Source organism: Fopius arisanus, unplaced genomic scaffold (genome assembly GCF_000806365.1).
Source record: "Fopius arisanus strain USDA-PBARC FA_bdor unplaced genomic scaffold, ASM80636v1 scaffold00370, whole genome shotgun sequence".
Lineage (NCBI taxonomy): Eukaryota > Metazoa > Arthropoda > Insecta > Hymenoptera > Braconidae > Fopius > Fopius arisanus.
The window spans coordinates 14,037-27,556 of NW_011888109.1; the positions used below are offsets into that span (position 1 = coordinate 14,037).

The 13,520-nt window shown below is 39.6% G+C and overlaps 1 protein-coding gene across 1 annotated transcript; it reads left to right on the forward strand.

The window, feature by feature from the left end:
* The first annotated feature begins 12,251 nt into the window (after positions 1-12,251).
* On the forward strand, positions 12,252-13,255 carry LOC105272887 (uncharacterized). Its single transcript, XM_011315117.1, has 3 exons — positions 12,252-12,276; positions 12,354-12,610; positions 12,813-13,255. The coding sequence occupies exons 2-3, from the start codon at positions 12,602-12,604 to the stop codon at positions 13,170-13,172; spliced, it is 369 nt and encodes a 122-aa protein (XP_011313419.1). The 5' UTR covers positions 12,252-12,276; positions 12,354-12,601; the 3' UTR covers positions 13,173-13,255.
* The last annotated feature ends 265 nt before the right edge of the window (positions 13,256-13,520 follow it).

Consider the following 13,520-nt stretch of genomic DNA (forward strand, 5'->3'; position numbering starts at 1 on the left):
GAGGGACCCATAAATCTCCACGTTTCAGACGATTCTCAATCGTTTGAGTATACATTTGCGAGACAATTTTTCCCCAATTTGTTTAATCATTTTTGAAATTGTTAACAAAAAAGTGTAATGATTTCTCCTCTATAGCCTCAGCGAATACTCGAAACCCTAACCCAATTTTATTGATATCCGAAAACACGGCCAAAACCATTACCTTCGTTCTCGCCATTCCGACGACTCTGGAACGACAAAACCATAAAAATCTAAACGAAGCTCCGGGGGGGATCAGCAGCTCATTCCAATCCTTAAAAATGTGTTTAGGGCGCCAGCCGATTTTTAGCTACGCGGAATCGACGAACCGCAACCGTAACTCTAACCGTATTCAAAACTCCATTTTTCGCTGATCATCTCCAGAATTTCCTATCGACAGAAACTAAACCTAGAGTCGGGGAGGTACGAGGGTACGGGACTGCTCGGTTGCTCAGTGCGCGGGTCGTGGAGAGAGGGGTTGATACGTGGACGAGAGCATCAATTATCCAAATTCGAAATAAGACCAAGAACCTGAACTAAACTATTCGGGTATTTATAAGGACGGGGATTCGGGTAAGAAAATAAAAAAAAAACCAATTGAAGATATCTTTACTTGTTCCACTATTGACCAGCCACAAAAAAAGGAATATTGTCCATTAGGAACCTTGTAATTAATATACATTGCTCAGTCTACATTTTACATACGACTGGCATTCGTCCAAAAGAGAAGGATTTAATTTTTAATAAAATATAAAGGGAACAATAATAAATGGGAATTTTGTAACGCAGTACTGAAGAGAGACGGCCTTTAATTTTATTAAATTACTTATGTTATTTAGGTGAAAAAGACAGGAAACTGCAGGGGAGTCTCATCGGGTTCAAGCGAGAGAGAGAGATACGACCTTATAATTCCCACCGATCAGTTGTTAAGGTACAAATTCTAGTAGGTAGCATTATTTGATCGTTCGGTAACGACTTTATTCAATCTGGTGGCTCGTTTCTGACTAATGTATTAAATCAGGAATATTTGTCGGTTAGGTAGCGGTTGAAGTAGCGTGATGATTATTTCGGTAGCGGAAATGGGCGCAGTTATCGGGGTCATTAGGTAGCTGAGTTCCCGCGTTGGGTAGCGTTATCCGGGGCTTTGGTAGAGGAATCGGGATCTCTTACCAAAATCTGTTTTACCTACGGGGCCACCACCACGCCGGGGGTCTATAGTAAAATTTCAAGGTAGCATTTGGGTCCTCCGAGGCAGGGAGCCCTTAGGTAACGTGTTTTCCCGGTTAGGTAGCCTACTCAATACCGATTATCTAAATCAATAGGGTCCGCGGGGTAACTATCCGTACAGGTAGCAAATCGAAATATTGAAAATTACGCAAAGGCCCTCAGACCCTGGGGGATGTATAGGTAGCCTATTCACCTGTTTAGGTAGCGTAATTTGGGGGTTTGGTATAAACTTTTCCGATCACGGGCTAAATCGACAACCGTGCTTGGGCAGATAGCCGTGACCCAAGATTTTCCCGTTGGATTATTGAGGGATTACTTCCTGATTCCACTGTTGTACGGGTCTGAACGGCGAACTTATTAATTAATGCACAGATTATTTTCCTAACGAATTGACAAATTATATACCCGATGGCGTCACCAAGACTGCCAATAAGTAATCGGATTAATTGGTTAATTAATTGCGTAACCATATAAAGTAATCCTAATTCGTCAGAGGTAGCATGATAGCTTTGTGGATTCCAACCATGAAAATTAATTAACTAAGAGATAGCGTCCCCATGCCCAACCGGAGTCCAACAATGGCGGACAATTCCGTCTCGGGGAGCATTATTGCATCACCCAGAGAAATTGATCCAGCCTCGCGAAAGTAGCCGAAGTTTTTAATGAAAGGTAGCAATACAATTTTTAACGTAACGGTAGCAATAAATTGAATGGAAGGTTGACGATAATTTTTATGGAAAGGTAGCAATTGAAGTTAAATCCCGGTGGCAAAATTTATTAGATAGCGGGGTCTTTTCCTGAGCCCTTCGGATGAGCCCGGAAAACCCAATAAAGTAGGTAGCATGTATCGAATAATTAGTATTAGAGAGCGTAGAAAATAGGCAGCAATAGGTAGCATGGGAGAGGGGTATTCCGAGCCGCGTGGAATGCCTCATCTCGTATATTTCGCCTTTTCGTGGCGAAACTAAATTCCACAACCCTGTTTAATATGATTAGGTAGCTGTTGGGTAACACGAGGGAGCATCAGGTAGCATTAGGGAGCATAGGTAGCCGTTGAGAGAGGCCTTTTGGCTTTCTCAACCATGAGTTTCCCGTATGGCGTCATATCGCGAGGTAGCGACGCCATTTGCGAATTTTCGTGCCCGCGACATCGAATTACCCGAAAATCACACTTCCCGCACTTATTGGCACTTAATTAAACACACGGGTACTTATCAGGGTGCTCGTGGAGTCTCGGAAATGCAGTTTTTGAGGTGCAGATACTCTGGGGCAGGAGTGTGGTGTCGTCTAACGCACGAAATTTCTGGCACACACGTGCTTATCGTAACGGCCCGAGGGAAACTAACGCCGGCCGGTCGCGTGGTTCCGTTCGAACCTGTTGCGCGTGGTGGGGGATTTTCTTCGAGTCGGCCCGTCCGGTGGCGGCGCGCGTGGTTACGTACGGTACTAGTAGTACCCTCTAACTTTTCCCAGCTCGCGGCGCGTACTAAATTCAAATTTAAAATTGGGGTTTTGTATTTTTACTACGGTGTATTCATATTATTGTTCTTCTCTATTACTCTGGGGTTCTATTAACGATTCTAACCGGTTTTTAGCCGAAATAAGGTTTTTCAATGGGTTTTGAGCGAGATTTTGGGGGGAGCGGATTTTTGTCCCGGCTACGTCTATTATCAGGTAGCTAATCCGGTAGGGACCCTCTCCGGAGAGGGATTGGGGATCTTCCAACGAAACTAACTAATCCTAATTTATCTGTAACTATAACTAAACCTAAATTTTCTGTGACCGTAACGCAACCGAAATTTTCTAAACCGTAAAGCTCTTGGCAATCCATGCAAGCGAGAGAGCTACGTTCGCTCACATGGCCTTCCAACCGTACTAAACTGAAGATTACCCCAACCCTCTCACAACTAAGGGAGCGAAGGTGTCTGAACCTAACCGATGGGTTGTCCTACTCAATTAGCCCAAAAAGGGTTTCAGGGACTACCGGAAGCACAGTATATCGGCTAATTTTTCTCGATAGTCCCCGGCCCTTAACCCGATTTCGCGTCGACTATTCTCAACTCTTATACGGAGGATTTGGGGGAATTTAAACTATGTCCAAATCGATAACGGTAACCGAATTTTTATCGGGGTTCTTCTAAACTTTAGGGATTTAAATGCTGTCTCTACTTACTACTTTTAGGATTATTTCAGTGTCGCGAGCCTGGGGGAAAAGGTAGAGAAGGTATCAGGTAGCTGTCTCCGAGAGGAGAATAGGTAGCAGGTAGCTAGTTACTCGGGGATTATTCAGGTAGCTTTCCTCCGGATTATATTTAGGTAGCAGGTAGCTTTTGCGAGTTTTACCAAGGTAGCAGGGAGCTTTTCAAGAGTTTAACTACGGTAGCCGGTAACTGCTACGAGTTTTACTAAGGTAGTAGGTAGCTTTTCGCGAGCTTGACTAAGGTAGCAGGTAGCTTTTCGCGAGCTTAACTAAGGTAGCAGGTAGCTTTTCGCGAGCTTAACTAAGGTAGCAGGTAACTTTTACTAAATTTTCGCGGTTCTCTCTCGCCCTTAATCTCGGTAGTTACCCCACGGGAATACAGGTGACGGATTCGCCTGCAATTTCGTCACAAAAGATATCGATTAAAAAAAAAAGTTCTGAGGGACGCATAAATCTCCACGTTTCACACGATTCTCAATCGTTTGAATATATATTTGCGAGACAATTTTTCCCCAATTTGTTGAACAATTTTTCGAATTTACAGAAGTGAATTCATTTTTCTCATTCCGTCCATCGATTGTTTCTTCATCATACCCCCACTCCGCTCTATATGGGATGTTTTCTTTCGTCACGATTTCCTGGAATTATCGACACTCTCGCGTTTGCTGGTCTTTCCGAATTATCGACACGCTCGGGTTCGCGCTCTGCTTTATCTATACCCACGCCCTCCGAAAATTACCGACACTCTCGCCCTCGCGACCTGTTTGATTCACAGGTACACCCGCAAAATTAGTTCGGCTCGGGTGGCCAGACAATTTCGCGGTTGAAGCTTCGCCATTGGCGTTAGCAATCTCCCCTATAATCTCTGTATATACCGTGCTCCCTAAATCGCCAGGGATGTACATACATTTTTTTTTCACTTCCTGTATTGGAATTCATTTCAAACTTTTGAAATTGTTTTAATCTTGAAAATTCCAAGTTTTTTAGATCGTTGAGGATTTTTGAACACATCTGTTGTTTTTTCTACATCATAACCCTCAATATAAATATCTTCAGAACGAGTGATGTCTGTCAGTGAGTTTGGTTTAACAAATAAATTTTGAATAATGAATAGTTTTTCACTGTGCAATTGAACCATAATATTGGGCACTTCGGCTTCGAGAAATAGATCATTGTATTTGACTGACTGAAGTAATCGAAACGAGTTGCCGGTTATTTGAAATATCTTGGTCGTTTTATGTGCAATTCAATTTTGAATTTTCTTGCATTTTCTAACTTTTACTTTTTCTAATAATTCCAACGTCCTGATCCTATTAATAATTTGAGCTACGGGTTTTGCTTCACTTGTAACATGTTTTTTAATTTGCCAATCAAATTTTCACCCCAAAAGGTTTATAATTCAGTTAATGATGTCCTAAAATGCCTGGCATCATCAGCAATATGAATGAAAGTATGAGCGTGCATTATCTGAGAGGCCTTTCCATAGAATCGAGGCATTGAGTGGAAAATTTTTTTCAAAAATTCATCAGCATCATCAATAAAAGTCAGTGCCCAATCGTGATTGCAAAGAATGCGACAAGCTACGTGTAAGAGTAAAAAATGTTCATATATTTCCTGATTCATGATAAATTTTAGAACGATATCTCCTGCATAAAGCAAAAAAAATGACAGTTGCGTAGTTTTCCAATGAGAAATTTCAGAAACGTCGAATTTATCTCTCTGGAATTCTTCAGGAACAAATTTTGTCAGGGAATCCATAATTCGTTGAAATTCCACCATTTGTTCAGAACTGAATTTAAATTCATTTTTTTGTTTTTGCATCCATTTTTCGCTGAAACTTTTCATTAAATTCATGAACAAATGCATAACCTAAAGTGGCACGTCTCTGACTGGATCAAAAAATTCATTTTTTAACAGTGGTGATATAGCTTTCCGATTGCTGCCTTTTTTTTCTTTATGGCGTTCAGGGGGCCTATTCTCGACGCATGGGAAACGTCTTCCGTGAACGGAACGTAATCCGTGAACGAATGAATGATTCGTTGATCACTTTCGTTTGGAAATTTTAAATTCGTGAGGGAAAATCTTTCGTTCAACAATTTTGTTTTCCCACACGAATCTTATTCCCATACGAAGTATTCTAAAGATTGAAGGCGCCTAACCTATATTGCATAAAAAAATTGAATTTCTATTATGAAATTTTCTAATTAAAAAATGGATAATCTTCGCCGGTTTCTACATAATGAGATTTTGGGGGATCTGGAAGAGATCGGAGAAGAACAGCATCGTCCTCGAAATCTATATAATGCAGGGGATCCATTCGAGGAATTCACAGGAGAAGGTTTTATTAAAATATACCGATTCACAAAAGAGGGTACTTCAAGTGATTGACGTTGCTCGACAATACTAACCACCATTTGAACGAAGATCAGCGTTGGGCGTTAAGCGGAAAGTAAATAATAATTTTTAACGATCCATTCATTCGGAGGTGAGAATCGCAAGACTTACAAAATTACTAATCCGTTAACGAATATTGCCGATCCGTCTACGAATCACATTCGTATGGGTACCTGTTTGACGAATCAGCGTTCTCAAGGGAATACCAAGTATTCGTTCACGGATTACATCCTCAAGTGTCGAGAATAGGCCCCCAGGTTGCGTTTGATTTACGAAAGATTCCTTGCTCCTTCGTTCGCAGTCTGTATGTGGATAAATCATTCTACGTTCAAATGTAATACCTTCAATAATGCACCTCTCACAACCATAGAATGCAGTAGGTCCTTTGATGCACAACAAAAAGGCCCTTGTCTGCCAATCAGCAATTATATCCAGTAATTTAAAACAGTATCGCTTATTCTCGACAGTTATGCCTTCAGCAATTAATGTATTGGCCTCTTTCACAAAATCTTTCAAATAATCCTCAATTGCATAAGGCTGACAATCGCCATAATACAGAGCAACGATAAAAGGATCACATTCATAATTTTTCTGGTAGATTTTGGCTGAAATGGGCCACAGCTGTCCTTTTGAGTCATGATAAATGTTGGCCCCATCAATATGAATAAAAATACCTACACAATCTTCTGTGTATATGCTAGCACTGATACGTTTCTGTAAATCGTTCTCAATGCCCAAATAAATATAATCGCCAATATTTTTTTTTTTGAGTCACCATTGGCTTGGAATTAACAGAGCGATGAAATCTCAATAGTATTTTTGCTTTTTTAGTAAAGTCCCTGTAACCTTCATCTCGTAGTATCCCTAGTAGCTTATCTACATCCGTAAAATAAATATGAGCAACACTCTCAATTACCCATTCCTTATTTTTTTCATTGAAGCTCTTTCTAGGACTTGATTCGTGAACATCAAAAAATTCTGGACAGGACACAGATCCATAAAGTCCATTATTTTCCTCATCAACATTGTGCTGAAGTTCGTTGTGTTTAGTTTCCTCGGTAATCAACGTTTCTTCTTGGGTCAAGTGTGCTACTTCAAAATCATCATAGTCAATCCATTCCTTATCCTCAAATGCTCCATTGTCCTCTTGAATTTCATCGACGAACGATGTAATACTGACGCTCGGTGAATTATTGTCGCTGTTTGTTTACTCTATGTGCGTTTGAAGTGCATCATCGACATTTAACAATTTTTTAAAATATCGACACTTATTCACTCTTGTCGATCCACTTGATTGTTTCCATCGATAAGGTCTCATAATTAAATGATTAAAAATAAATAAATAAGTAAATAAACAAATACACTAGATCAGTTGTTTTAAACTATCAATTCTAAATATCTCTCACGTCTTCTTCACATCCACGGTTTAAAAAAAAAAATCATCAAAAACAGTTCTGAAAAAAAACATTCATTAGAATAATAATAAATTGAATGCTAACACATATATAAAATATAAACAAAACTTACCAGGATACTTCTGAGGAAAATTTGGTATTTATGGGTTTGACAGTTTGTTTTTTTTTAGGCTAAATCCAAGTTTTAGCTACGTTATTGATGGTGTCATGTACTGTGTGTTTGCCAAATGAACATGAAATCTAAAACATCCCTATAATTTTGATGCATAAGTACTCACTTTCAGGTTCTGTAAGCTCTTGTTATGAACACTCAGTGCACAACTGTATTGGGAAGCAAAATGGTTCCTCCACTCCCACTTGTGCCTTTTCCCTTATTAGTTTCTTTTCCTCCCAAAATGACTTTCAAATTTCAAATAAAACAATTAATGGCAACAATATACATACTAAAATCAGATTTATAAGTCATTGATTTTAGTGAGCGTGAACATATTTTGATGAATAATTGGTAAGCAAATGATTGGAAGGGAACCTATGACCAGGTCTGGGTCGCACTAGGGAGCCACCTGTTAGTCAAGGGATGGCAGCCAGGGTATGATCTGCGCTGAGCCATGTTTCGGATCCAATCTTGGGACTTCAATATATGTCAAGGTTGGTTGAAACCTGGCGCCAACATTAACTCAAATTTGGACCAAACTCATTCACCAATCATTGGTGAACCAATCGTGGGCCAAGCTCATTCCAATTGTCAATACTTGGCTGCGCTGCCTCGGTGTCTCTAATTGGAACAGTAAATTAATTTGATCTGTCATAATGATTGAAATATATCGAGTTATTGATAAAGTAATTATGGACCGATTGTAAACAGCCATTGAAATCTCTATAATAGAGGAATAATTAAGGGCTGAGTATAACCGTCTTTTTTAATGAATTTCCAGAAACGTCAATCTGTCCACTTCTGTAGGCACCACGTTTTAGTGTTTTTTTCTGGTGTCTGAATGGTTTCTCCTTGGTGTACTTCAGGCCTAGATTCGCTTTCTCTCCTCACAAGCCACGGGCGCCTTTTTCAATCATTAAAAGTGATTCTGGACAGAGGATGAATTATTTTCATTAAAAAACTTTCTGTTTTGTCCTTCGAAGGAGTTCCTTCCGAAGTTCCGCCTGTCATCCCCAAAGGATCGCCTGTCAACCCCTTCCTCCCCTTTCTCGACCCTGTGCTTCGTGAAACCAGCGCCCTCCTCCTCCCCATCCACCTTATTCCCGTTCATGAAATTAGGGATTTCAATGAGAATTCAATCCAATTTCGCGTTTAATATTCATAACAGATTGGAAAATCAAATAAATCGACGAGTTGTGGTCTTTGCGCACTAAAATTTGGAAATTTCAACGAATCCGACGATCTTTGGTAGACAGATACCATTGGCTGGTTTTTTCGCGCATGCTCATAATCCACCAATAAGCGACGATGACAATTACCCCTCATCCCTATCACCAAAAATTAGTGAGAAGCGCACCTTTTTCGTTTTCCGTCCGCAAGACTTGAAGTAAGTGCCAATAAAAATCTGAAGAAAAAGTTTAGTCGCTTATCGCTGGGTTAATCGAGAAGTGCTAGTGCAGATACAACGACGAAATTATCATGGCTGATCTCCCTGCGGTGCCAGCACATCCAAGGCTGGATAATATAATGATTATCAATAACAACGCATGGCATATCGTTCGGATTAGGCACACTCGTCGTTAGTAAGTACATCCTAATTTTTAATCATTTTTTGAAGATGACTCTTTTTATTTCATTTATGTATTCGATTGTGAGGTCTCATAGGTCCATTGGCTGCATTAGTGATTTCATTACAAAATTCAGATATGAGATAATTCGAAGTTCAATCGCATTTCTCGGGCGATCATTTATTTTTAATTGTCATTAGACATTCTTGTGCCCGTTACAAATCATGGAAATGAGCAAATTTCTATATGAAAAAACCGTTGGCAATTTCTGAAAACTAAATAAAACAACATTCTGGGAATTCATGGCCAGATTCCGACTTCCACGAAACACCTTCCGTTCACATTGCCTTTTCACGCGCCATGCAGGGTTCAATATCGCTGCTATTATTTGATCTATTATTTGTGGATAATGTATAGATTTTAGTTGAAATAAAAATGGATAAAATGTATACATGATCGACAAAAAAGTCACCAAATAACGGGAGTAATAATAAGCCCGGCATGGCGCGTGAAAAAAAAATAATGCGAAAAGAAGGGGTTTCACGGAACTCGGCCTCCGGCCGCCAATTCCCAGAGTATTAATTCATTTAGTATCCAGAAAAAACAAATGGCTTTTTCTTACCGAAACTTTCTTATCGATGAAATTCTCCACATTATAATTCCTCCGAAACGAAACAAAAATAAATACAATCAATAACAAATTTCAAAAATAAATAAAATTGACGAATTTTATAAAAATATTGCATACCGACTCAAAGCTTGTTTGTTTAAATATCGAGATGGTGTATTATCTCCAAATTTGCATAAAACCAAAAAAAAAGCTGGTGAGTTCTTGAAATTCGATTTTTGTACAGTGGTGAGGTTACTGATGTACGGTGTGCCGAACGACGAAGAGGATGTTTGGCAACAGGGCAAATCATCCATGGAGTTCTCAGGCCATCACGTCACCACACTATACACAGTCAAGCTGCTGCACCGGTTATGATTGCTGCTGTGCTTTTAGAAGAGGTCTATATCGAGCTGCAGGGCATCAATTGGGGAAATCTCTTCAGCAGACTTATAACGACATAGCACTAGAGTCAGTTTAATTCACTATACATTATTGATTACGCAAGATTACGCATGATGTATCGTAAAAACCCATACTTCATATATCATTCGCACGTACCATTGAATAAAGTATTGTTAATTTTTTTGTAAGATAGCCTATCCTTTCACGTTGTACCAAAATCACTTTTTGTTGAAAATTCATCCATTTTCTTACGTTCTGATAATCCTTCAAAACATTTTAGTAGTATTGAAAACTGAAAAAGTGGAAATTTATATTTTCTGTTTTTTTTTTATATTACTCAAAATTTTTGGAAAATTTGAATTTTGCCCCTTTTTCCGTAACGTTTTTGTGTCACAGAGATAAAGTCTCAACCCATTCCTCCTATCTCCACTCATGTATATTGATGTATTATAATTATATGGAGCTATATGGAGCTCCAACAAATCGTTGAGCAACAGGAGTGGTCAGAATTACTACTTCACAACAATGGGCAGATACGTCCTCACCAATGATGATGGCAATGCTGCTGCAATGTACGGAGATCCGGCCATTGCTGCAACACTACGAAACGTTCAAACTTTGGATATCAGCCTAAGTACTGCAGCCATACCAGACTTCGCTAACAATCGAGCAGTGTTGACAGTAACAGCTATTACTGGAAATCGAGTGAGCCTTGAAATAGTATATTACGTTGTAAGGGCGTTAATTTAGTCTTCCACTCGTGTGAGGTTTACAACCCAAGGTTTGCACTTCCACGTATCAAAGACGCAATTAACACCTGAGTGGCATATGTTATTTTACATTTTCTGTTAAATTATATATTTTATCGATGGATGTTTGTCAGGCGATCTCCTTTCGATGGGGTCTATTAAACGAGTTTTCCCTATCCATTCTTCGCGATGTGCTCCATTTTATTCGGCGTGAATTAGTACCCACCATTGATCCTCCACAAATAGTAACAAATCTCAATTGGAGAATGATTAATAGCGTCGAGGCCGTATGGCTTGGGTCTGAAGTAAGGACAACATTCCCACACACCTGCTTGGTAACGATGATCTTTTCTCTCTGTCGGTTGCGCCGCCTTGTATTTTGTTTTGCAATCATTATTCATTCAACTACAATTCATCTCAATTCGTTTGGTCATAAGGTGATTTTACGATACGCTGCAGATACCAGCTATAACTTCCGAGAATGTGCAACAATTGGCAATAATTTAAAAATTGCTAATGCTTAGCACTATTCGCTCTGAAGAAAAACAGCGGTTTTGGTGGGGCATCAGAGCGGCAGTCATCCGATTGAATCTTCAAGAAACATTTATGCCAATGCTCCAATGGTGCTATCGAATTTTCGTCGGCGAGATAAACGAGCGATACACTGCTTTCTATGGCAGGCTCGATTTATTTATCGACGTTGCAATTCGAGTACCCCTTTTACTGTTAGACTAAGTTCACCAAGAGCATCAACCTGGCATATGGTTCTTCTATCGTGAGTAATAACGATTGTTATTATACTAGAATTCCTCAAAATCGACAGAGAAAGGAAGAATGAATAAGAACCGTTTTAGGCTGCAGTGAAAAGATTTTTTTTTCAAAATCGCATTTTTACAGCCAATAATGGTGTCTCTTCACTGTATTCGTTCCGCAGAAGATACTAAAACCCTCATAATCGAGAAAAACTTCGAAAAACGGTCATGTTCCGAGGCCAAATATTTCGTTTTTAATTTTATTGCCGGAGTTTTGTTCAATATTTGCGGAGTTCGGCTAGATTTTGCAAAAATAGATCATTGATACTATTCGTCAGCTATAATATAACCATATAATTATGGAATTTTGGTGTTATTCACAGAAAAAACTTTGGAGATTTTGAGGTCAAGTTGCCGAGACAGCAACACGCTGAGGACGGGTAATGCAGAAGCAATTAGGGGCATTTCTGTCAGTCCTGCTGTCAATACCTACCTACGGGCGCGTTTAATCCGTCGTATTTTTGCAAATGAAATATCTCCCTTAAGAGTTTAAATATCGGATCGAATGCTGCGACACAATGTCTCAATGACCTAATCTATCAGGGACATTTTAATAGTGGTCCTCCATTGGAACCACCTCAGCAGGTTAATGAGATTCCGGACTTCAATGGAGAAATTCCAATGGTAAATTTGCAAAGAGAGATGAACTTGGATGAAGCTTGTCAACGTCGTATCGTAGCAGTCGATGATCAACAATTGAATGCTGAGGAGCTAGCAAACGATGGAGGTAAAGAGGTTATTTCATCGAAAAAGTGAAGTCTTGTTTTTATTCTTTAAATACTTCATTAATAGTAAAAATTTCAGCACTGGCAGAGGAGAACGATGATGGTGAGGCCATACGAAACGGGAATGGTTATGAGAGTTGCTGCATGGTGTGTAATGCACGACCTGTGAGTGTCATATCATGCCCATGCCATTGCATTTGTATGTGCCAACATTGTGCAGAAATTGCACGTCGCGATGCGAGGCGTGGAGATCACCCTGTCGTCATGGAGTGCCCCTACTGCATGCAGAGGACCTAAAATTTTGAACGCGTTTTCATACCCCAAGCAATGAGCCAGGTAACACATTTAAATGACCATAGAGCCTACTAGTAACTTCTTGAAATGATAAAAACCCAAGGGAATGCTCTCTTTGGCCTTCTTTCACTCCTGTTTCAGTCGGATCTGCCTCCCATCCTTTTCCCTTTCGAACAGTGTTATTGTATCTCCACTGAGCTATAAGATAATTAATCCAGCATCATATAAACCTTTCTGTCTACAGGTATTGACTTCGACTGGCTATGCCAGATTTGTGCAGGTGCCGAGATCACGAACATGGGGCAAAATTGTAGACATGTGTTTTTCTGTGAGCAATGTGTCCATCGCTTGGAGGGGCAGAATGGGCTACCAGCAGGACTTCTCGAGTGTCTATACTGCAAGCAGTTGGGCACAGCTGGGTCACCATACGACCTCGAAATCGTTGACAGAAAAAGTTTCAGACGAAAAATTAAGAAGGTTGATGCAGTTGATTGCCTTATATGTATCGGAGTTATATCAAAAAATTTACATACGATTGTTACGTGTGTTCAAAAATTTTAATTTAATTGAATTAACATTAGTTTACATTAATACACAAGCCTGATAATTGTACGAATGTGTATTTCAGTTTAAAGAAAAGTAAAAATGATACGCCGATAGAAACATAAAATCCTGAAAACAACTGTAAACATTTCTTAAAATTGATAAAAATGGTAATAAAGATGTTACACCGTCTCATATAGTCAAAATTAACGATTTTTTTTATTTTTTTGGCCAATTGTCCTGTCCCCTCTTCCCCATCATCATTCAATCCACTCTGGAGAGCACATCCGTCTGATGAGGACGTTCGTCAAGCTCTACAATCCTCAGGATGGCCTGAGGACAAGGACGGGAGGGAAATCCATGATCTCCAGAGGTGGACGCCATTCGTGGCGAATAATCTCCTGACGTC